The sequence below is a fragment of the Eleutherodactylus coqui genome, chromosome 8, assembly GCF_035609145.1.
Source record: "Eleutherodactylus coqui strain aEleCoq1 chromosome 8, aEleCoq1.hap1, whole genome shotgun sequence".
Taxonomy (NCBI): domain Eukaryota; kingdom Metazoa; phylum Chordata; class Amphibia; order Anura; family Eleutherodactylidae; genus Eleutherodactylus; species Eleutherodactylus coqui.
Genome location: NC_089844.1, coordinates 19038767 through 19065006, shown reverse-complemented (window position 1 = coordinate 19065006; position 26240 = coordinate 19038767). Strand labels below are relative to the sequence as shown.

At 44.7% G+C, this 26240-nt stretch overlaps 1 protein-coding gene across 2 annotated transcripts; it reads right to left on the bottom strand.

The window, feature by feature from the left end:
- Positions 1-7210: 7210 nt before the first annotated feature.
- On the bottom strand, positions 7211-25118 carry LOC136576169 (keratin, type I cytoskeletal 18-like). Of its 2 annotated transcripts, none has more exons than XM_066575240.1 (8): positions 24622-25118; positions 22353-22435; positions 18541-18697; positions 15794-15958; positions 13847-13972; positions 11712-11932; positions 9771-9814; positions 7211-7375 (listed from the first exon to the last, which is right to left on the bottom strand). In XM_066575240.1, exons 1-7 carry the CDS (start codon positions 24997-24999, stop codon positions 9778-9780), a joined length of 1167 nt encoding a protein of 388 aa, XP_066431337.1. In that variant the 5' UTR covers positions 25000-25118; the 3' UTR covers positions 7211-7375; positions 9771-9777. The 2 variants fall into 2 exon arrangements, with proteins under 2 accessions (XP_066431337.1, XP_066431336.1); XM_066575239.1 differs by having other exon boundaries at positions 9786-9814.
- Between the last annotated feature and the right edge of the window lie 1122 nt (positions 25119-26240).

Below are 26240 nucleotides of genomic sequence, written 5' to 3'. Positions count from 1 at the left end.
GGATACCCAGTTTTATTGCCCCATGTATCCATCCCAAGCAGGCCCCGGTAATTAACCCTGTCTTCGCAAATGCCACACAGTTCACATTATTACTTTTTCTAAGATTTGAGGAACGCCAAAAAGGGCGCAGAGGGAGTCAATTTTTATTCCACACAAGTGAGCAATGGAATTTATTCAATAGTGCCCTGCAATTCAACAGGTGTTCCCTCCGTTTTAGGCCTTGCCATGGGTCCTGTAAATAGATTAGGATCACAATGGGTATGTTTTCGAACTGTACAAAAAAAACTCCTTTTTTTTAACTGACTCAATTGCCAAAAAAATGAAAATCGTCATTTTTCCTTCTGCTTTGCTTAGATTATTTCAAATACTGTGGGGTCAAAATACGCAGTGCAGCCCTAGAGGAATTCGTTATGGGGTCTAGTTTTCAAAATGAGGTCATTTGTGGGGGTTCTTTATTGTTTTGGGCGCTCAAGGGCTCTACAAGTGGGCAATGGGGCCTAAATTACCTTCATGCTAAATTTATGTTCAGAAAAACACCGACTACTCCTTTCATTTTTGGCCCCGTTGTGCATCCAGACATAAGATTAGGGCCACAATATTAGGGCCACAACGGGTATATTTCTGAATACAGGACAAACAGGGGTATCCATTTTGGTGTGTCAATCCTCATTTCCTTGTGCACTATAGAAAAAAATATGTCTTTAAAATAACATATTTGCAAAAATATGAAATTTTAATTTTTTCTCCTCTAAATTGAATAAATTCCTGAAAAAAAACTGTGGGGTCAAAATCCTCCTGACCCCTCAGTGAATACATTAATGGGTGTAGTTTTTAAAATGGGGTCATTTCGGGGGGTATCTATCATTCTGACACTCATGAGCCTTTGTAATCTTGGCTTGGTGCAGGAAAACAAAGTGTTCCTCAAAATGCTAAAAAGTAATGTTAAATTTGTATGTCTCTTAAATGGTTAAAAAACACCAAAGTTTTTCAAATGTGCTTCCAGAATAAAGTAAACAGATAGAAATATATATATTAGTAAAAATCTGTACAGTATGTTTGCACATATTTGAGATATTGCAGTTGAAAATGTGAAAAATTACAATTTTTTCAAACTTTTCCCAATATTGGCACTTTAAATAAATATACACAAATTCTATGGGTCTATTTTTTCCGCCTAAATGAAGTACAACATGTGGCGAAAAAACAATGTCAGAATCACTTGGAGATGCAAAACCTTTAAGGAGTTATTCTATGTTAAGTGACACATGTCAGATTTCCAAAATTTGGCTCTGTCACTAAGGGGTTAAAGCCCATTGATGAGGTCAGTAGAAAGGCGTATTGGTCACTGAGGGGTTAAGAGTTTATTTCTTCTGCAGGGAATTGAACTTTCTGTCAGATTTTTCCACAGATTTTTTTTGTATAGTGAAAAGTGACACAAGTTACTGCTCTACTTTATAAACTTTATCAGTTCTTCATAGATTTCAAGATCTCTGCTTGCTGGCAAATATATGAGCCCCCAGTTATGTGGCTTGTACTGAGACTGATCAGGCGCTCGGAACCCACACGGCGCCAGGAGCCACGCAGGTAACTATCAGACTGTTTATTTCAGCACACGACACGAACAAACGGCGTTGTGTTTCACCACCAGGAACGGCGGCTTTCTCAGGCCATGATACCACAAGACAGAGCATGGAGATTACTACCTCCATAAGAGGGTGCAGTGGGTCAAAGGTCAAGGACACCACCAATCCGCAGCAGGCGCTAAAACACGGGGGAAATCATTTAAGAATACAAAAAAAACCTCATTTTATCTACTAAAAATACAGAATAATAAATACTGAAAGCGTGCCTTGAATCATGCCTATACACTGTCATTCTTATTTGCTATAGTAGTGAAGAAAATTGATAATTTCCAAATTAAAAATTTATTTTTTTCTCAAATTAAAATATGATAGAAGATTGATAAAAAACAAAGAAAGTTACCATTAAATAATTCATCAATTCTCTCTACATATTCAATATTGTAATATCAATTCTGGTCACTAGGTGTCACTATATTTCTGTTTCTTTGCATAGATGGACAATGTAACAATTCTGTATCAGTTCCATCGGTGATATACTCCGTATCAGCCAGATGGAGGAGGAACTAAACTCACATACTGGATACAAGTCTTGTGGAAGCTAAATAAACTATCCCTCTACCACATAAAACACTTAAACTGATGAAGGAGAATAAATACACGTTTCATAAAAAAGCAACAACAAGGACAATTCTGTATTTGTCATCTCATTTAGGGCATCTGGTAGCAGTCTGCAGTCTGCAGGTCCAATATGTTTCTGGCCTAGATGAGTCTTCCCATCGATCGCTGCAGATCTCAGGTCTATAGTCAGTCAATTGCTATAATAGAAATAGGAGATTCTTCGTTTTTATGAAACTCAGCGTAATGGCGAGACCCACCACACTGCAAGCAGACCCTCATATTATATGTATGTTGGCTGAACAGATAACTCGGATCCTGAATATTTCTATGGCCTCTAGGAGGAGGTAATCTCTATCCTGGACCGGGGAGTCACCGGATCTTGTGTATCTGCAGTTTTCCACAGTGTTTGATATTGAGCTGCATAACAGGTTAGTCTATAAGATAAGATGCTTGGTCTGGGGAGAATGTGTGTAAGGGGGCAAGTAACTGGTCAGTGATAGAATGCAGAGGGGGGGGGGCAATAATAATAATCTTTATTTGTATAGCGCCAGCTTATTCCGCAGCGCTTTCGAGGCACATGGGGAAGACAAACAATGCGAAATTACAAGAGTTACATGGAGTATTCAATTATTTGGAAACAAAGGGGCTGTGGGTGATACAAGAGGTACAGGGGCAGGCGGTGGGGCAAGGGGGAACACAGCAATGCAATGGTAACATGTGATATGCAGTGTTTAGGACACAAACGGGGTGGGGGTAGTGCAGGAGGAGCGGGACAGGAAGTGTACATGAGAAGGAAAAGTAGAAAGCCGGAGGAAGGGGCAGGCGGCATACTGTGGGGGTGCCGGACCAGATCAGGAGGTTCGGCATGCTACTATGAAGAGGTGCATCTTTAGGGCACATCTGAAGTTCCGTGCATCCAAAAGTATCTGGATGTTTTGGCGTAGAGGGCTCCAGAGGATATAAATGGTACATACTATGATTGGGTCACCGTTACTAGTGGGGTACCACAGAGGTCAGTAATGGAGGGGTCACTGGTACTAGTGGTGAACCACAGGGGGGCAGTAAAAGAGGGGTCACCAGTACTAGTATGGTACCACAGGGGGCAGTAATGGAGGGGTCACTGGTACTAGTGGGGTACCACAGGAGGCAGTAATGGAGGGGTCACTGGTACTAGTTGGGAACTACAGGGGTCAGTATTTGAGGGGGTCACTATTACTAGTAGGGTACCACAGGGGTACGTATTGGGGGGGGTAATAGTGGGGTACTACAGTGGGCAGTATTGGAGCGATCACCGTTACTAGTGTGGTACCACAGGGGGGCAGTATGGAGGGGTTACTAGTGGGGTGCCACAGGGGTGCAGTATTGAAGGAGTCACCATTACTAGTGGGGTTTCAAGGAGGGCAGTATTGGAGGGGGGGGGGTCACTGTTACTATTAGGGTGTCACAAGGGTCAGTATTGGAGGGGTTACTAGTGGGGTGTCACAGGGGCAGTATTGGGCCCTATTCTTTTTAATACATTTATTAATGACCTGGTAGAAGGATTGTGCAGTAAAATATCAATATTCGCAGATCATACAAAACTATGTAAAGTAATGAACACCAGAGAGGGCTGTATATGGGCTCATATAAATATGTATATAAGTACATATACATTTGTACACTGTTGCAAATGGATCTGGATAAATTGGGGACAGAAAAGTTGTAAATGAGGTTTAACACTGATAAATGTGCGGTTCTGCCGATGGGCAGGAAATCCATGTCACCATTACACACTAAATGGGGAACCACTGGGCAACACTGAGATGGAGAAGAACTTGGGGGTTTTAGTTACCTGTTAGCATACACTGGAGCAACCAGTGTCAGGCAGCTGCTGCCAAGGCAAACAGGATCATGGGGGCATCAGAAGAGGTCTAGGGGCGCATGGCAAGAACATTGTTCTTCCTCTTTACTCAGTACTCAGGAAGGACACATAAGAGCTTTAGCAGGTACAAAGGTAGCAACTAAAATTATATGGAATAGGCGGACTACAAGACCCAGAGAGGTCATTAAAATTGGGATTATTTAGTTTAGAAAAAAGTCCTCCAGATGTCTCCTATCATGTATTAATATCCAGGACAGTAACAAGGGGGCGCTCTGTACGTCTAGAGGAAAGGTTTCTACACTGACACAGAAGGGGGTTCTTTACTGTAAGAGCAGTGAGACTGTAGAACTCTCTGCCTGAGGATGTGATGATGGGGAACTCACTAAAACAGAATAAGAGGGACCCGGACGTCTTCCTTGAATGTAATAATATTACATGTTATAATCTCCGACCACTTCAGTAGGATCCGGATTATTCCAATTTCCAGATTGGAGTCAGGAAGGGCTTTTTTTTCCCTTAAATAAGGAAAATTGGCTTTGGCATTGGGTTTTCTTTGCCTTCCTCTGGATCAACATTGGGGGGTAATAGGCTGAACTGGACGAACAAGGGGATTTTTCCAGCCTTAGGGGGGGTTCACACGAGCGTGTTTCAAAAACACGCTTGTATTTACAACAATGCATTCCCTATGGTGTGTGCACATGTCCATACTTTGCAGGTACGTGCCGGCAAAGATAGGACATGCGTGCACTACAGGGAATGCACGAATTATTTTCAATGGAGCTGCGGCTGCTGCCGGCGGCTCCATTGAAAACAATGGTCTGCCGGCTCTCTGCATTCTTTTTCAGGGAAGGGCTTTACATATAAGCTTTTCCCTGAAAAAGAAACATTTTAGTGTAAAAAAAAAAAAAAGTGCAGCCATTCTCTTCAATGGAGCCGCTGCTGCTGTCGGCGGCCCCATTGAAGGCAATGGTCTGCTGGCACACCTGACTTGGTTTTCAGGGAAGGGCTTTATATATAGGCTCTTCCCTGAAAAAGAAAAAAATTTTGTGTAAAAAGAAAAAAAAATTACTTACCTATCCGCTGCTGCTGTGTCACCCGCAGGGATGAAGAACACATCTGCCACATGCGGCAGATGTTTCCTTCATCCCCACTAGTTAAAAGAATTCCCTGCTGCTACATCTGCCACATCTGTGGCAGATGTAGCAGAGGAATTCTTCAATTCTCTACCGCAGCTGTCACACATGTCAGCTGCAGTAGAGGATTCTGCTGCCAGCAATTGATTTCAGTTTAGGGCTTTAAATATAAGCCCTTCCCTGAAAATCACGTAAAAGTGGTTTAAAAAAAGAAAAAAAAATAGATGTGGCAGATGTAGAAGCAGGGAATTCTTTTAACTAGCGAGGATGAAGGAAACATCTGCCGCATGCAGATGTGTTCTTCATCCCCGCAGGGGACACAGCAGTGGCCGACAGGTACGTTTTTGTTTTTTTTAAACACTATTTTAATTGGCTTTTCAGGGAAGGGCTTATGAAGCCCTTCCCTGAAAAGCCATTCACGGCTGCCGGGGGTCAGCGGCGACTTCTGCTGCTGTCCCCGACTCTGACTTTGTAGTACTAAGCTATAAGCAGCCGGGGATGTAAAATCCCCACCTGCTGGTAGCTCTGATTGTGATTGGCTGAGCAGTTCAGCCAATCACAATCAGAGCTACCAGCAGGTGGGGATTTTAAATCCCCAGCTGCTAATAGCTGAGAGCTACAGAGCCGGGGACAGCTGCAGAAGCCACAGCTGAGCCCCAGCAGGTGAGTATAATTTTTTTTTTTTTTTGGACACTATTTTAAAGGGCTTTTCAGGGAAGGGCTTATGAAGCCCTTCCCTGAAAAGCCACTGACAGCTGCCGGGGCTCAGCGGCGACTTCTACTGCTGTCCTCGGCTCTGTAGCGCTGCTGAGCCATCAGCAGCCGGGGATTTAAAATCCCCGCCTGCTGGTAGCTCTGATTGTGATTGGCTGAAACGCTAAAATCCCCGGCTGCTGATAGCTGAGAACTAGAGAGTCGGGGACAGCGGCAGAAGTCGCCTGAGCCCCGGCAGGTGAGTGGGTTTTTTTTCACTATTTTAAAAGGCTTTGCAAAGCCGTTGACAGCTGCCGGGGCTCAGCGGCGACTTCTGCCTCTGTCCCCGACTCTGTAGAGCTGCCGAGCTATCAGCATTTAAAATCCCCACCTGCTGGTAGCTCTGATTGTAATTGGCTGAAGCACTTCAGCCAACCACAATCAGAGCTACCAGCAGGCGAGGATTTAAAATCACCAGCTGTGGATAGCTCAGAACTACGGAGCCGGGGACAGCGCCAGAAGTCGCGGCTGAGCCCTGGCAGCTGAAGGGAGGTGAGTATTTTTTTTTTTTTAATACACTTTTTTAAATGGCTTTTCAGGGAAGGGCTTATAAAGCCCTTCCCTGAAATCCAATGACGGGCATGCAGGCAGCAGGATTCTCTACGCAGCTGTTGAAGAATTCCCTTTGCTGCATCTGCAGATGTGGCAGATGTAGCAGCAGGGAATTCTTTTAACTAGTGGGGATGAAGGAAACATCTGCCGCATGCGGCAGATGTGTTCTTCATGCCCGCGAGGGTCACGGCAGCGGCGGGGAGGTAAGTTTAAAAAAAAATTTTTTTTTGTTTTGCACTAAAATGTTTCTTTTTCAGGGAAGGGCTTATATGTAAAGCCCTTCCCTGAAAAAGAATACAGGGGGCTGGTAGATCATTGTTTTCAATGGAGCCGCCGCCAGCAGCCGCGGCTCCATTAACAACAAGCATGCAGCTGTGTTCAAGCGTGTTTTTGCTCGTACCTAGGTGCGGATGTATGTACGCACCTAAGTACGCACAAAAACACGCTTGTGTGAACGCACCCTTACACACTATGTTCCTATGCTACCTTTCACATGTGAGTTCCGTCTATATTGCAGTCGGACGGCACTCGCGCCTGACAATAGTTTGTGTGACTTCCCTCTAAGGCCTTCAGGTCGGGGATGGGATGTTCTGGCGTTACTATATATGCAGCTAAGACCGTATTCACACAAGCGAGAGCCCTACGGATGCCAGATTATCGTCACCTTTATAGCCCCTCCCCCATGAGAAAAACAACAGTGTACAAAAAAATTAGTTTTCTTTAACTTTATTCATAAGTCTGTGTTGAGCGGCGATCCTGCCGTCCCCCGCTGCGGCCGCCATCTTATTTAACGGTTTCCTCAGATGTCTTAGACACGACTTCTCCGTCCACGATCTGGTGCTGGGTCACCGTCACCTTCTGTATAGTGCTGGGTGCTGTGGAGGCACAGGAGAGGCGTCATCAGTTACCCCTCAGGGTCAGTAGAGAGGACAGTAACATTACTGTAACATGGCGCTTAACCCTTTAATGACAAGACCCTTTTTTTCTCAGTTTTGGATTTTCTTCCCAGCTTTCAGAGAATCCGAACTCTGTTATTTATCCGTCGCCGCCGCTGCTTTGCGGTCGAGTTGTATTTTTCAGTGATACTATTTAATGTACTAAAGTGGAAAAACATAATTCCTGCATCTGTGGGGGGACTTGTTGTGCGGCGTACACACTGCGCACATAATGACATGATGACGTTATTCTGCGGGTCGGTGCGAGTACGACGATACCAAATTGATAGAGTTTTTTTCATGCTGTACTACTTTTAAAAAACAAAATGAAACTTATTTTCTGCTGCCATAACTTCTATATGTTTCCACCAACACCGCTGTACGGGGGCTCTTTTTTTGTTGGACCCCCTGTAGTTTCTACTGCTACCATTTTGGAGCACAGATGTCTTTTAGTTTGTTTTTTATTACTTTTTTTTATTAGATGAGGTGACCAAAAAAAGCGCAAATCTCATGTGTTTTTTTTCTGACCATGTTCACCATACGGGGTAAATAATGCGTTACTTTGATTGATCAGACTCGACGCAGCGATACCAAATATTCTTTTTTTTTTTTGTTTTAATTTTTTTTTTAGAAATATGGGAAAGGTTGTTTTCACTTTTATTATCTTGTTTTTTCTAATAATTCCTAAAACTTTTAAAACTCATTTTTGAATTTTTTTTAAACGTTGTCCACAAAAATGCCTCAAAGTATAGAATATAGAGGAACCTTACAGCAATGCACTGTGGTAATTTGTACTTACCTGTACAATCTGTTTAAGGCTGCCTGCCCACCGGCGGGTTTTCATTGCGTTTCCCATGGCGATAATCCGGCCGCGGGGAACGCAGTGAAAGCGCTTCCCCCCTGTCCACAAGTGGAGAATCATTGCGATTCTCTGCGGTCAGCCTATTTGTCAGATAGGCTGACCGCCGGAGATCCGCCTGCTGGCTCCTGCTCCCGGGTGGCGGAGATCCACCGAAGGATACCGCGACGCCCATGGAGAGGCAGCCTTACTCACATAGGACTGTCCAGACTGGATACAATTGTAACAAACCCTCAGCTTTAAGAGGTAGCAAGAATGTTCTCATTCACTGACAGCAAACATGAATCCTCAAACTGGTGAGGACTTTAAATACACGGGGATTCAGGTGTGGATTTTCTGACTATTTCCACTTACTGTGAACTTTTCCATAAGGCTTATTCACACAAGGATAGGCATTTTTACGTGCGCCCGCCGGCCCAGTAAGAACGCGTGAACGGGTGCACAAATCTGCCATATGTGTGCCCGTTTAGACAGCCCGGCAGCTCTGCTAAACTGTCTTCCCCCTTTCCGCCCCCTCGAGGGCTCTTGGCAAGGGAAGGGGACGAGACGGGTGGGAGCTAGTGTGCTAAGCTTCCGCCCCCTCTCTGCCCCATGCCGGCTGCCGGCAATAGGAGGGGGCAGCAAACAGTCGGCAAAGGGCACACAGAAGGAGCGAACGGGGTGGGAGTTTAGAAGACACGCTGCTAAACTCCCTCCCCCCTCCCGCAGCTCCCATAGGATTCCGTCCGGTAAGATACTTTCTGAGGTATCTTTCCTGGCGGGTGTATGCGCTATCTTGGCCGGCCGTCTGATCTGATGCATTGGGATCCAATGAATCAGATGGCAGCGTCTATTGGCCGGCCGTGAAAATGGCGGCTGCTATAAGCTCGTGTGAATAAGCCCCTAGGTTGAGTGCAATTTTGTTCAGTGAAAAACTGACTGATTTTAATGTGATTTTCATTCGTTTATGATGCGTTTCTGCAATTTCCACAAGCGATTCGCATGCATTTTTCATGTCCGTTTTCTCTACTCTGCGCTTCCCATGGTCACTATGGTAACATGCATTACAAATGTATCGCTCTCGTATGTCATGCAAGTGTGATCCATTTTTTTTTAAGCTCCCATAGACAATAATGGGCGATTCTTCAACCAGGATCACACAAAAATAGGATTTTTTTAAAGGACTTCTCCTTAAAGGGATATTCTTATCTTAGGACCTTATCCTGCCGCACCGCCAGAGGTGGCCGAGTGATCCGGAAAGATCTGAGGGCCCTCTAACTTCCAATCACTGCTATGGGTTCTTATGATTACAGCACGGCTCTCGGCTCTCTCTGTATAATCCGCCGGACTCGGAGTCTGGGTGTGGGGTCCATGGGGCGGGGTAAGGCCTCGCGATGGGAATACCGCTTTACATCACAGCAGGAACACAACATGGATTCACCGCCCCCCCCAGACACCCATTAATACTCAGACATTATAGAAGCTCCTCCTTCTTACCTAATGGTCACTTACCCCCTTTTCCCAGGGACTCCGGACCGTTCCTAAAAACACACAAAAGCAGAACATCAATTAAGCCACTAAGGACCTAAAATGCATCAAATTTTCCCTTGCTTTTTCATCCTCACTTTTCAGAAGCCATAGGGGTGTTTTCACATCTGCGGCAGGGATTCCACTTTCAGAGAGCAGAAAAGGGGATCCCCGCAGCCGAACCGTTCCGACTCTGGATGGAACCGAACAGTGCTGGGTGGACATCATCGACTATAATGGGGTCCGTCCGCTTTCTAACTGGCTGCCCGGTTTTGGCCCTGCATGCAGCGCTTTCTCTTCCAGTATTTGCAGCTGCGTCTGTGATAAAGCCTCCGACCGGGTATTCCAACGCAGATGTGAAACCACCCTGACCCCTTAAGGACATGGCCTATTTTGGGCTTAAGGACGCAACGATTTTGGGCGCATTTTCATCTCCATTTTTCAAAAGCCATAACTTTTTTACTTTTCTGTCGACGCGGCCGTATGAGGGCTTGTTTTTTGCGTGGTGAACCGTAGTTTTTGACGGTCCCATTTTTGGGTACATTGACTACATTGTAAAACTTTTATTATTTTTTTTTATGATAGCAGGGAGAGAAAACGCATCAATTCTGCCATAGATTTTTTTTTACAGCATTAATCGTGCAGCATAAATGAGACAATCCATTTTTTCTGCGGGTCGGGACGGTAACAACGATACCAAAATTCTTATATTTCTTTTAGGTTTTTCCCTTTTCTGCAATAAAAACCCTTTTTTTTGGAATTTTTTTTTTTTTCTAAATCGCTGCATTCAAAGTCCTGTAACTTTTTTATTTTTCTATGTACGGAGCGCTGTGAGGGCTTATTTTTTGCGAGACGAGCTGTAGCTTTTATTGGTGCCATTTCAGGAATATACGGCTTTTTTGATCACTTTTATTGCATTTTTTGGGAGGTAAAATGCTAAAAATCCTGCCATGCCTTATCGCTTATACAGCGATCATAGGCTCTGGCAACACAGGACGCTGGTATCTGGCGTCCTGTTGCCATGGCAACAGGCCGGGCTCTCTGCGATTATATCGCGAGAGCCCGGCAACTTCACAGAGGGAGCGCGCTCCCTCTGTGAACCCATCCCATGCCGCGAAGGGAAGGGGTTAACAGCGGGGGCTCGCGTCTCCGATGCACCCCTGCTGCTGCAGCGGGAGGCCGGCTATGACTGACAGCCGGCTCCAGCTGCGGGATAGCGGGATAGTCTGATCACTTCCACAATATACTGCATTACTTCTGTATTGCAGTTTATTGCATTTTATTCATGGCAGCCCTAGGATTCTTCACTGGGCTCCAGACTGCCATGTGAACCTATCAGTACCCCACTATTGTGTTGTGGGGGAAGCCGATGGATCATATGGGGTCTCCTCCACTGGCTGGCTGTTTAGGGACATTTCACACAGGACTGAATTAGTTTGTGCAGACATTTCTGCATCCCAATGTTATCCCTATGGGGCTTGAATTCCACACCTGTTAAATTCTGCGCATTTTCACTTCAATTCTGCACCGGAAAATCTTTCTGCTGTGGAATTAAGGACGACTTGGACATTCCGCAGCAGTTACTGCGAGTCTGATGCCACCACAAGAGATACAATCTGCGGCAGATCCGCCACAAAATCTGTGACCAAACCCATTCCATTTAGGTACGGATTTGCTAACTGTGCTTATCCTGCATATTTGATGTGTGTTGGGCAATGGATACGGCCCGTGTGAAGGCGGCCTTAAAGTGTTGGGATCAGAGTTACCTCTGATCCCTGCAGGAGCCCCTGGTATATGTCATAGCGGCGCTCCTGCCGCTGATCTCCGGGGTACAATAGCAGCACCCACGATATCATTGTGGTATATAGAGGAGATACGCGCTCCGCTGGGTTTATCGTATGTTGACTTTACTTGTCTGCGGCTCCGTCCAGTAGGCTGCGGTAAGCTTGGATCTCGTTCTCCAGCTTGGACTTCAGGTTCAGGAGGGCTTCGTAGTCCCTGACTTGTCGCTCTATGTCTGAGCGACATGCGGCCAGCTCATCCTGGAGTCGAGTCAGCAGACGGTTCAGCTCTGTTAAGTTGGATCCATAGTGATCCTCGGTGTCCTTCAAGACACGATCTAAAGAGTCCACCTGCCAATGAAGTCACAGGGAGGGGAGGTCATATAGGGGAACACAGGGGGACAAGTCATTAATTATACGGGGGGAACACAGATTTCTGGAGACAAAAGTAGCACAAACTGTATGTGACATAATGGCTGGTAAAAATTAATTGCCAGCTGGGGGCCCGCTGCTGAGTCTGTGACCCCTGACCTCTACTCCTGGTGTCTGCATTCCTGCACACAGACACTGGCATGTACACAGTGCAGCAGCAGCGTAGAGCTGTCAGGGGTCACAGACTCAGCCGTGGCGGCCACCAGCGGACAGGAGCTGTGGACTGAGTGAGATGCTTATTGGGTTGCTGCCCAGCCATAGGTTCAGGGACACTGAGGTTACTATGTGAGGGTCACTATTACTATTGGGGTCACTGGGGGGGGACACTATTACTACTTTGGCACTGTGGGGGACACTTTTACTACTGGAGCCACTAACAGGGGTCACTATTACTACTGAAGCCACTAACGAGGGTCAGTATTGCTACTGGGGCCACCACGAGAGACAATATTACTACTACCTTGTTAGAACTAACAAGAGCACTATTACTACTTTGGCCACTGTGGGAGACACTATTATTACTGGGGCCACTAACAGGGGTCATTATTGCTACTGGGACCACTAACGAGGGCACTATTACTACTGGTTCCACTAATGCAGACACTATTACTACTTGGAGCACTATGGGGGACACTATTATTAATGAGGGCCCCCGTGGGGGGCACTTACTACTGGGGCCTCTAACAGGGATCACTATCGCTAATGGGGCCACTAACGAGGGCACTATTACTACTGTGAACACTAATGAGGGCACTATTACTACTGGGACCACTAACGGGGGCACTATTACTACTGGGACCACTATGAGGGACACTATTACTACTAGGGCCACTAACTGGGTCAGTATTACTACTTGGGCCACCAACAAGGGCACTATTACTACTGGGACCACTCTGGGGGGTCACTATTGCTACTGTGTCCCCTGTGGGACACACTATTACAAATGGGGCCTCTAATGGGGGTCACTACTGCTACTGGGCACTATTACTAATGGGACCACTATGGGGGACACTATTACTTCTGTGGCCACTCTGGGTGACATTATTACTACTGGGGCCACTAACAAGGGCACTATTACTACTGGGACTACTATGGAGGGCATTATTACTACTGGGAACACTATGGGGGACACTATTACTACTGTGGCCACTATGGGAGACACTATTACTACTGTAGCCATTGTGGGGGACACTATTTCTACTGGGGTCAGTATGATTACTGGGGCCACTAACGAGGGCACTATTACTACTGAGACCACTCTGGTAGGGTGGGGCTCACTATTGCTACTGTGGCCACTGTGGGGGACACTATGACAACTGGGGCCACTAACGGGGGTAAGTACTACTACTTGGGCCACTCTGGGTGGTCACTACTGCTACTGAGGCCGCAAACAGGATCCATATTATTACTAGGACCATTGTGAGGGTCACAATTATTACTGAGGCCACTAACAGGGTCACTATTACTATTGGGATCACTACTGGGGGTCACACTTACTACTATGGCTACTATGGAGGACACTAGTACTACTGCGGGCCAATAATGGGGGGTCACAATTATTACTGAGGCTACAAATGGGGGGCTATATCAATGCTGGGACCAATATGGGGGTCACAGTTATTACTGAGGCAACTAATGGGGGTCACTATAACTACTGGGATTATTAAGGGGTCACTATTACTATTGGTTCCACTCTGTCACTTCAGACAAGTCTCAATGTTTCAAATATGCGTTGGGCATCTTGTGTATTGGCGCCATTTCACACTTCGCCTCCAGCAGCATAAAGACTTGGTGGACCCCTAACTCCATGTAATGACCGAAGCTCCTGCTTACCGTCTTTTGCAGCGTCTGACGCTCCACCTCTAAAGAATGCAGCTGGCGCCGGAGATCGGCCACTTCATTCTTGGCTTGTTCCAGGGCCTTTGTGTTCACGTTGGTCTCCTGGGAAAGTGCATCAAACTGCGGAGGAGTACAAATGTCCTTAATTATCATCTGATATTGCAGTTTATCATGATGAGAGCCCCCCCCCCTCCTACGTGACAGCGGCCATTTTTATAATTCAGTCACAAGGTCGCCCGGACTTCCTAGATCTTCAGTCTCCATGCTTTCCATCCTGCCTGCTCTATTTGTAGTTCCTCCTGTATAATCTATGACAACCTTTGGATGAAAAGTAGTAGAGGGGATGTCTATTGTCAAGAAAGGTCATTAATTGGCAGGGGTCCAACACCCTGACCAATCAGCTGTTCCCCTGAGTCCCTGTCACAGTGTGCAGAGCCAGAAGCCGACAGATCTGTCCATAGCACAGCGGGCAGGTTGGTATTGTAATAAATTCAATAGGAACTGCGCCTGCAGTACCAACCTGGGCCACTGCCATGTGTACGGAGCTGTCAGCTTCTGGCTCCATCTCCACTATCAGGCCTGATGAACAGCGGAAAACCAGAGTCTTGTAGTGTACCCCCATAACCTATCCCAAAAATGAGTTATAAATAGTTCAGGCCTGAACAACCTATTCACCTTCTTAGAGCCCTTTTACATAGGCGTAATTTCCGTCTGTGTGCTGCCCTTATTTTAAAATTAAGAAAATGGAACAATACCTCTGCAGCACACCCTATTGGAAGGCAGTATTCCTACAAGTCAATGTTAGACCCTTTATACAAGCCTTACACCAATGACCAAGAATTATAAGGCTTGTATAGAGTCTAACATTGGAAGGCAGCATTTCTGCAAGTCAATCGGTGGCGCTGGAGAGGTATTGACTCCCCGAAACTGTTGGCTGAGCGCTGTGACCAATCATAGGCAGCGCTCAGCAGTCATTCAATGAATGGCTGAGTGCTGCCTGTAATTGGCTGAGCGCTCAGCCAATCAGACCCAGCTCTTTCAGGAGGCGGGGATTTTTAATTTTAATCCCTGCCCAGGAAAAAGAACTCCACAACAATGTCGGGGAGTCAGTGAGAAGACGCACCGAAGCTGCACAGCTGCAAAGTATATATATATATTTTTTTTTTACAGCAGCTAGGGATGATTTTCAGGGAAGGGCTTATATTTCAAGAACCCCCCCCCAAAAAAAAAAAAAATCACTGCGTGGGTTGCCTGCATCCCATTGCTTTCCATGGGGCCGGCTGTGGTAGCGTCAGTCCCATTGAAAGCAATGGGCACAGAGCTTTGGTCACGCGCATTTTTCCGCAGGTACCTCTTTCATTACCCATGGCGGATTTCTGCTGTACAAGTTATAACTTGCGTGTTCAGACTCTAACTCTCTCTATGAACAAGCTCCGCCCCCTCCTGCCCGCCACATTCTATAGGTTGACCCAAACTATCCTGTAACAAAATGGTTGGCTCTGTAATTAAAGGGACCTCGATGTAAAACATGTCAGAATACTTTGGTGGTCCATAAAGAGGAACCCCACCAAGTCCCAGAATGTAGAGGCTAATAACGCGCCTAAATATTTACCTAAACTTTGAGGATTGCTATAACTTGTAGCATGTGGAAGCTCCATGACTTCCCTGAACTTCGTTGGCATACATATTATCACAGCTTATACCAAAGGGGTTTGGCAATTATCATTATACCCCATAGCCCCTTGCTTCTGGTACTAGGGGTGGCCCCAGCTCATAGACCCCCACAGTGATGATGACTCAGAAGAAAACTAAAACGGAACTTCCCCTTTAAGAAACAGAAATCAGTGCAGTATTACACCATATTGTTACATTCATTTGTGGTTTAGGGGCTGATACTTTGTAACAATGCATCTAAGGTGATTTCCATTATGAGGTTCTTGCCTTGTTCTTGTAGGCATTCTCTGCTTCCGCCCGGTTCTGCTCGGCCATTTTCTCATACTGGCTGCGGATCTGGGCGATGCTTTCGTTCAAGTCAGGCTTTTTTGGAGCGTCCACTTCAATATTCATATTATTATTGGCTATGAGATCCTGCAGGGCCGCCACTTCCTGTAACATAGAGGAACAATGTTGGTCGTTACCACCACTAGAGGGCGCATCAATTCATCAGTATCTCAATCCTGACTGATTCCATGGGGCAGCCAATAAAATTCGGAAAACAAGTCTGGCTGTGATTGGAGTCCAAGATCAAACATAACTGCAGCTCAGCACAAGGTACATAAAGCCGACTATTTACAAGGTTACCCAACGTGTATATGCAAATATAAACAGTCATTGTGCTCCGACTGCTGGAACCCCTTACTGACAAATCATGTGGATGAGAAAACTAAACACACAGTTTTTATAAGACTGAACCCGGATAAGGAGCCACCCGCTAGCCAAACACAGCTCCTCCTTACTACACAAAGGGAGGGGTTCAAGTCCCAATAAATCTGCACACTGATAACTAATAAGGTGATAAGAAATAATCAAGGTCTGAGAATTTAACTATCAGCAGTATTATAGTAGTTATATTCTTGTACATAGGGGGCAGTATTATAGTAGTTATATTCTAGTACATAGGGGGCAGTAATATAGTAGTTATATTCTTGTAGATAGGGGGCAGTATTATAGTAGTTATATTCTTGTACATAGGAGGCAGTATTATAGTAGTTATATTCTTGTACATAGGGGGCAGTATTATAGTAGTTATATTCTTGTACATGGGAGCAGCATTATAGTAGTTATATTCTTGTACATAGGAGCAGTATTATAGTAGTTATATTCTTGTACATAGGGGGCAGTATTATAGTAGTTATATTCTTGTACATAGAGGGCAGTATTATAGCAGTTATATACTTGTACATAGGGGGGCAGTATTATAGTAGTTATATACTTGTACATAGGGGGCAGTATTATAGTAGTTATATTCTTGTACATAGGGGGCAGTATTATAGTAGTTATATTCTTGTAAATAGGGAGCAGTATTATAGTAGTCATATTCTTGTACATAGGGGGCAGTATTATAGTAGTTATATTCTTGTACACAGAGGGCAGTATTATAGTAGTTATATTCTTGTACACAGAGGGCAGTATTATAGTAGTTATATTCTTGTACATAGGGGGCAGTATTATAGTAGTTATATTCTTGTACATAGGGGGCAGTATTATAGTAGTTATATTCTTGTACATAGAGGGCAGTATTATAGCAGTTATATACTTGTACATAGGGGGGCAGTATTATAGTAGTTATATACTTGTACATAGGGGGCAGTATTATAGTAGTTATATTCTTGTACATAGGGGGCAGTATTATAGTAGTTATATTCTTGTAAATAGGGAGCAGTATTATAGTAGTCATATTCTTGTACATAGGGGGCAGTATTATAGTAGTTATATTCTTGTACATAGGGGGCAGTATTATAGTAGTTATATTCTTGTACACAGAGGGCAGTATTATAGTAGTTATATTCTTGTACACAGAGGGCAGTATTATAGTAGTTATATACTTGTACATAGGGGGCAGTATTATAGTAGTTGTATTCTTGTACATGTAGGAGCAGTATTATAGTAGTTCTATTCTTGTACATAGAGGGCAGTATTATAGTAGTTATGTTCTTGTACATAGGGGGCAGTATTATAGTAGTTCTATTCTTGTACATAGGGGCAGTATTATAGTAGTTATATTCTTGTACATAGGAGGCAGTATTATAGTAGTTATATTCTTGTACATAGGAGGCAGTATTATAGTAGTTATATTCTTGTACATAGGGGGCAGTATTATAGTAGTTATATTCTTGTACATAGTGGGCAGTATTATAGTAGTTATGTTCTTGTACATAGGGGGCAGTATTATAGTAGTTCTATTCTTGTACATAGGGGCAGTATTATAGTAGTTATATTCTTGTACATAGGGGGGCAGTATTATAGTAGTTATATTCTTGTACATAGGAGGCAGTATTATAGTAGTTATATTCTTGTACATAGGAGGCAGTATTATAGTAGTTATGTTCTTGTACATAGGGGGCAGTATTATAGTAGTTATATTCTTGTACATAGGGGGCAGTATTATAGTAGTTATATTCTTGTACATAGGGGGCAGTATTATAGTAGTTATATTCTTGTACATAGGGGGCAGTATTATAGTAGTTATGTTCTTGTACATAGAGGGCAGTATTATAGTAGTTCTATTCTTGTACATAGGGGCAGTATTATAGTAGTTATATTCTTGTACATAGCGGGCAGTATTATAACAGTTATATTCTTGTACATAGGAGGCAGTATTATAGTAGTTATATTCTTGTACATAGGGGGCAGTATTACAGTAGTAATATTCTTGTACATAGGGGCAGTATTATAGTAGTTATATTCTTGTACATAGGAGGCAGTATTATAGTAGTTATATTCTTGTACATAGAGGTCAGTATTACAGTAGTAATATTCTTGTACATAGGGGGCAGTATTATAGTAGTTATATTCTTGTACATAGGGGGCAGTATTATAGTAGGTATATTCTTGTACATAGCGGGCAGTATTATAGTAGTTATATTCTTGTACATAGTGGGGCAGTATTATAGTAGTTTTAGGGTATACTTGCATATAGGGGGCAGTTTAATATATTCTTATACAGGTTGACCCAGAATCTTGCTCACCTCCTTGTGGTCCTTTTGAAGGTGGGCCAGCTCTTCTCTCAGGGTCTCTACCTCAGACTCCAGTTTCATCCTCAGGAAATTGGTGTCATCTATCATCTTGCGCAGTCCTTGAGTGTCCTTGTGCACTCCATCACAGATCACTTGCTCTGACTCCAGCCTATAGTCGTGGCATTTATAGTAGAGTCTTACTGGTCAGGCAGATTATATCAATGTTCATTTTGATTTGACAGGTACGTCATAACATACACTCTGCATTGTTGGCGGACCCTGCTCCTCTTATACCCTGTAACGTCCCACAAAATGCCTTAAAGGGGTTCTGTTATTAGAAAGAAAAAAAAACAATACTTACCTATTCCTCCCCCGTCAGTCTTCTTACTGCATCTTTTTCTCCCTGATCTTCTCCTGGCTCCTCCAGTCCCCCGGGTCACGTCACCTCCAGCCGGCCGGATCCTCTTCTTCTTGGGACGTTACCTACATTCTCAGCAATCTCCCTTAAACAGGTCAGTGTACCTGGTCACTAGTGACGTAATGTTCACTGACTAGCAGGGAATGCCGAGTCCTATGCCGGGCTATTGCCTCGACTGCGCATGCGTGCTGTCTCGCGGCAATAGTATATGAACACTTGCTGCGACAAAGCACACATGCGCAGTCTCGGCATTAGCCCGGCGTAGGTTTCAGCATTCCCTGTTAGGCAGTAAGCATTATGTCACTAGAGACTGGTTACACTGACCTGCAGAATGTCGAGAATGGACACTACATAACAGGAAGCAGAGGATCCGGCCAGCTGGAGGTGAGGTGACCCACGAGACTACAGGAGCCAGAAGAAGATCCATACGTAGAAGATGCAGTAAGAAGACTGCATGGGGAGGAATATGAAGTATCGAAGTATTTTTTCTAATGACAGTACCCCCTAATGTTACATAGTAACATAGTTTTCTAGGCTGAAAAAAGACAAATGTCCATCCAGTTCAGCCTGTTTCCACTTCCACTTGTTGTTCCAGAAACCCAATGAGGCAGAAGTTGTTCCAACTTGCAGAACCCCTCCCAGAATATGGGGCCGGTGGTTGAACAGCTGATTGCCCTGGATCCCACTCTCAGCACCCCCTGGAAACCACCTGATTTTACTGGGGATTGCCAGGGCCAGATACACATTTTTCCTGCAGCAGCCACTATAGGAGTTATATAGTACAATGTCAATTCCAAAAAAGTTGGTCTGCTGTTCAAAATGTAAAGAAAAATGAATGCAATGGTCTGGAATATCCGTAAGAGAACATGGAACACATATCAAAGGGAAAAGATAGACAGCTTTCCATTTCATTTAAAAAGATTAACTCATTTAGAAATTGATGGCAGCAACACAACTCACAAAAGTTTGGACAGGGGCAACAAAAGGCTGGAAAATTAAGTGGTGCTGCCCAAAAACAGCTGGAGAGCCTACTAAATCACAAGACTGTGTGTAAAAAGAGCACATTAGAGAGGCAGAGTCTCTCAGAAGCAAAGATGGTCAGAGGTCTCTAATCTGTGAAAAACTGCATCTAGAAATTGTGGAACATTTAAAAAAAAATGTTTCTCAACATAAAATTGCAAAGACTTTGAATATCCCACCTTGTACAGTACAAAATATCATCAAATTCATGTGCACAAGGGGCTGACTGTCAATATTGACTGCTCGAGATCTACCGGCCCTCAGGCGTCACTACATTAAAAACAGGCCTAATTCTGTAAAACAAATCACTACATGGGATCAAGAATACTTCCAGGAATCCTCGTCTGTGAACACTTCACCATATAATACACAAATGTAAGTTAAAGCTGTATAATGCAAAGAAGAAGCCGTACATGAACACAATCCAGAAGCATCGGCGTCTTCTCTGGGCCAAAGCTGACTTACAATGGACTGAGGCAAAATGGAAAACTGTTCTGTGGTCAGATGGATCAAAGTTTCAAATTCTTTTTGAAGTCATGGAGGCCGTGTCCTGCGGACTCAAGAGGAGCGACCATCCAGCCTGTTATCAGCGCACAGTCCTGCATCTCTGATGGTACAGGGTGGCATTAGTGCCTATGGCATGGGCAGCTTACACATCCTGAAAGGCATTATCCAATGCTGACTGTATATAGAGGTTATAGAACAACATCTGCCCCATCCAGACAACATCTGGGAAGACCTTGCATATTCCTGCAACACAACGCTAAACCACATACTGCATCCATCACAACAGCATGGCTTCCAGAAGAAGAGTCCGGGGTGAACCGGCCGCCTGCAGTCCGGACCGTCCACCAATAGGAAACATTTGGCGTACTATGAAATGAAAAATCCTACATCAGACAGGAATGGGACAAAATCCCTCCCCCAAAACTGCAACATTTGATTTCCTCAATTCCCAGAAGAGGGGATGCTACACAATGGCAGACACGGCCCCGCTAACTTTTGTGGGTTGTATTTGCTGCCATCAATTTCTAAATGAGTTAGAGGGGTTGTCTCACGCCGAAACGGGTTTGTTTTTTTTTTCAATAGGCCCCCCGTTCGGCGCGAGACAAACACAAAGGGATGGTTTAAAAAAACCCAAACGTTTAGTACTTACCCGAATCCCAGCTCTGCGGCGACTTCTTACTTACCTTACCAAGATGGCCGCCGGGATCTTCACCCACGATGCACCGCGGGTCTTCTCCCATGGTGCACCATGGGCTCTGTGCGGTCCATTGCCGATTCCAGCCTCCTGATTGGCTGGAATCGGCACACGTGACGGGGCGGAGCTACGAGGACCAGCTCTCCGGCACGAGCGGCCCCATTCACCAGGGAGAAGACCGGACTGCGCAAGCGCGTCTAAAATCACCAGAAGACGGCGAATTTAGACGGATCCATGGCGACGGGGACGCCAGCAACGGAGCAGGTAAGTGAATAACTTCTGTATGGCTCCTAATTAATGCACAATGTACATTACAAAGTGCATTAATATGGCCATACAGAAGTGTATACCCCAACTTGCTGCCGCGAGACAACCCCTTTAATCTTTTTAAATTAAATGGAAAGCTCTCCCCCTCCCCCTCTGATACGTGTTCTATGTTCTACTGTGGATATAATATGGTTAGATGAGATTTACAAATCATTGCATTCTTTTTTTTCTTTAGTTTTTACACAGCGTCCCAACATTTTTGGCACTGGCAAATTACAGGACGGCCATTTATAAGGGTGACAGAGGGTCAGTGGCTCTCTGTTCTGGGACACAGAGGAGGCTCCAATGCTGGGGGACTCCACTCTGTGCCACTCATGTACCCTAATAGGACATATGAACAGGGGTTGTACGTTTGACACAATCCCTTTAAATGTGTACTTATCCAGCTATGTCAGGATATCATGTACCAGATGCACTTTGTGTTTCCTTTCCCCCTTACAGTCTGCAGCTGCTTTGAACCACTGACAGGAGCTAATCCCATACCCTAAACAGCGAAATATTGTAGCTATGTCACAGGGTCAGACTCAGCTACTGAGAGGCTGTGCAGAAGGCTGTGAGCAGTAAACAGCAGCAGCACCATACTGGGGAAGCAGCACAACGGAGAACCAGTAAAGCAAGTTGGAGCCGGCCTGCAGTTCTTCATTTCAGGGACCACCAGTTGATGTTGAAAGGCTCTTCAACCATGTTACAATACAGCGAGTGTTGGGAGTTTGTAAGTGAGGTCGGACCTTGGTAAAAAAAATAATGTGTGCACACAAACAGAGACACAGACAGGGACTACGGAGGCCTGCTAGTCACAATACACTATTCTGTCAGACCCAAGTAAACTTTTTCCAGGTAAAGTTACCAGTTACTTACTTCACTTTAAAATCATCCGCTGCTAGCCTGGCATTGTCGATTTGCAGCAGGAGTTTGGCGTTGTCCATATTTAGATCTTCCACCTTCAAGAAAAACACAGAATGTGCAAAAATTAAAGGGGTTTATCCTAAAAGACATTCCACAAAAGTCAGATTCTTTGGGTCTGGCAGCTGGCAATACCACCGATACCACTTGGGGGAGCATTTCTTTAAAGGGATAGTTTTAGTTACTTTTTGAAAATGTAATGGCAGGTGCAAATATGGGGAAATAACAAATACAGCAGTACTTACCTGGCCTCGGTTGTCCTGGTTTCTGTTGACAGCGGAAGTCAGGTGGATCACTGCGGCCAAGGACGGGTTCATACCGCTGTATTTGTTAGTTCCACAATCCGCACCTGCCATTTAACTTTCAAAAAGTAAGCGGACAACCCCTTTAACTATGGAGAGCACTCCTGAGCAGTGGACCCCTGCAGATCAATTACTGGAGACCTATCCTGAAATACCCCTTTAAGACACTGCATATCCATTATTCTATGGGCTTTGACATTATCTGGGCACCATATAGGCCCTAGGGGTGGTTGAAAAAACCTTGGACAGAGCTACTCCTAGGATTCGGATCCTTGCATGTCTTACACTTAATTACATCTGTAATTTGCATATTCTATCAGGATACAACTGACTGCACAATGTAAGCAAACAAAGAACAATGCCGGGTGATACCTGTGATATGATGACTATGCAAAGTTATACTATGACCCCATGATAAAAAGTCACTGGATTGATGGACATTTCCATCCATACGACCTTTAAAGGGGTTTAACCTTCAAAGACAATTATCCCCAAACCACAGGGTAGAGGATAAATGTCTGACCACTGGGTCCCAACCGCTAGAGCCCCCACCTATACCGAAAACAGCACTCCTGAACGCCCCATGTAATGGAACGGCAGTGGCATGCTCAACCACTGCTCCATTCACTTCTATGGGACAAACAGAGATTAGTGTGTTCAGCAATCTCCTTCCATCCCATGGAAGTGAATGGAGCAGTGGTCATGCACGTGCTTTGCCTTTGTATTCACGTAGGGCATTCGGGGTGCGCCATTTTGGGGATCATTGGGAGCCTCAGTAGTCAGAGATTTATTCCCTATCCTGCAGATGAGGAATAAATGTTTTTGGTAGTAAATCCCCCTAAAGAGAATCGTTGCCTCATGACGGCTGTTAGAAAAATTGTCTTTTGCAAGCGTCACTACCAACATTAACAATAATTTTTACAGCTACGCAATTTATCAAGACTGACCATAAGATCTGATCTTTTCCTGCATTTAACCCTTTTTCCCTTTGCAACATACATGTACATCACAGAGGTGCAGGATGGGTATGAATCAGGCTCCAGAGCAGAGCCTGCTACACACCCAGTGGGTGCCGGCTGTTACTGGCTTCTGACAGCCACAATAGTCGCCAGTGGCTGACCACAGCATTTTAACTCTCAGCTAAAAAGAGGGTGTCCCCCTTCAACTCCCCATTGGCCTCCCAATGATGAGATTCTGGGGTGTCAGTTATTGCCATGCCAGGTCTGGGCCTAATGAATTTCCATATTAAGTTTTGCCTATTGCAGGTGAACGTGAAAAATACAATATACTGCAATACTCAAGAGATTTCAGTATATTGTAGAAGTGATATATTAAAAATGTGAAAAATAAAACTAACTTTTCTCATTTTCTTCCTCAAAACAATAGAAAATAATATAATTGTCATGTCTGCATACAAAAACGCTCAATCTATTAAAGTATTGCATTATGTATCTTATTTGGTGAACGCTGTCAAAAAACAGAAACACATAGGGATAAAGTTATTGCTCTTGGAACACGGGGATGAAAAAAAGCAAAAACCCGAAAAATGGCTTGCAGTTAAACAGACAATTATTATTTTAAATACTTAAAAATTAGCATAACAGACGAGGTTCGGCCCATCACTGTCCTGTCAGGATCGCAGGTGTCAACCATCCTTGCCTGATAGGATGTATTTCTAGAAGCTGCAGTCATATTTGGGCCCTGTGCACCTTGGCGCTACAGAGCGCACTATGATCTATCATGCTGATCGCACAGTGATGTCATTACACTAATTTATATTGTCACGTCACGATATATGCAGGTCACAGACGGCATTGGCATTGGCTAGTACACTTTTTGCACGAAGGCCCAGGAGCCTCAAACTCCAACTCTGCTGAGTTTACCAACACCTCTGGTATCAGACATTCCAGGGATGGTCTTACCTGCTTTCGCAGCTGTTGCAGAGGTGCCTGGTAAGTTTCCCAGTCTCGAGGAGCTGCGTTCTTCTTGGCCGATATGTCTTCGATCTCCTCTTGCAGTTTTCGGTTTTCCTCCTCCAGACCCCGGACACGCTGGAGATAGCCTGCAAGACGTTCATTCAGCCCTTGCATGGCCTCTTGATGGTTATTCTGCAGCAGATTTTCCACCCCAGAGCGAAACGACGGGAGAGCGGACTCCATAACCGATCTTATGGCCGATAGATCTAAGCCAGAACGCAATGACTGCAGCCTGGAGCCCGATGCCCTGAAATCCCCTGCGCCAGTCTGGCTGGATGAGCTGCTGCGCCAGCTTGGAGATCCAGTAGACATTTGGAAAGACATGATGGTAATAAGATGATGGAGAAGGAGAAGATGGACTGGCAAGACTAGAATGTAATGTCTCAGGTCAAGGCAGGGTCCACCTAAGAGGTCAGTGCCTGTCGGGTGCTTAGAGAGCTACAGGTGAACCTTAAGGAGGAGGCAGCCAGGTGAGAGAGTGTTGCAGAAGGAGCTCAGCTTGGATTTGTATGGATACTTGCTGCAGGTGAGCCGTGCAGTAAAGACTGAGCACAGGTGAGGCTGGGCGTACATGTATACAGCTGATGTTTACAGTAATATTAATGAGGGAGAGGCTGGCACTGTCCATGACAACACCCCGTGTGCTGGAAATCCACCTTAATGCATTGTTATACGTGTTCCAGAGAAAAGGTGGCAAGAAAAAGTAAGTGAACCCTTTAGAATTCCATGGATTTCTGCATTGATTACTAGTACAATGTGGTCTGCTTGCATCTAAGTCACAATTATAGGAAAACACAATGTAGGTAATAAAACACATACAGTTCTACTGGACATGTTTTTGATTTCAATCATCCATAGTGCAGGGAGAAAAAGTTAGTGAACCCTTGAATTTACTAACCTGTAGAACCCTGTTTAGCAGCAATCACTTCCACCAAATGATTCCTGTTGCTGAACATAAGATTTTCACAATGCCGAAGAGAAATGTTGGACCTCTTCTCCTAGCAAATGTGTTTCAGTTCATCAATATTTCTGGGGTGCCTTGCATGCGCAGCCCTCTTCAGGTCATGCCACAGCATCTCAATAGGATTACGGTCAGGCCTCTGACTCTTTAGTTGATTTTCTTGCATGTTTTTGGGTCATTGTCTTGTTTAATCATCCAACGTCTCTTCAGCTTGAAGTCACGGACGGCAGCCCTAACATTCTCCTGTAAGATGTTCTGATCCACCCTAGATGTCATTGTTGCCTCCATGAGGACAAGACGACAAGGCTCTGAGGGAGCAAAGCTGCTCCAAACCACGATTCACAGTTGGGTGAGGTTTTGGTGTTGGTGTGTAGTTTTGTACATTTCTTCTAAAAAGTCCTAGTTTTGTCTCATCCGTACATAGAACATTTCCCAGAAGCATTGTGGAACATCACAGTGGTCTCTGGGAAACTTGGGACGGGCTGGAATGCATTTTTTGTCCAGCAGCTGCTTCCTTCATGGTGTCCTTCCATGATCACCATTCTTGGTCACTGTTCCTCTAATAGAGGACACCTATACAGAGGTTTCTGCAGTGTGTAGGGTC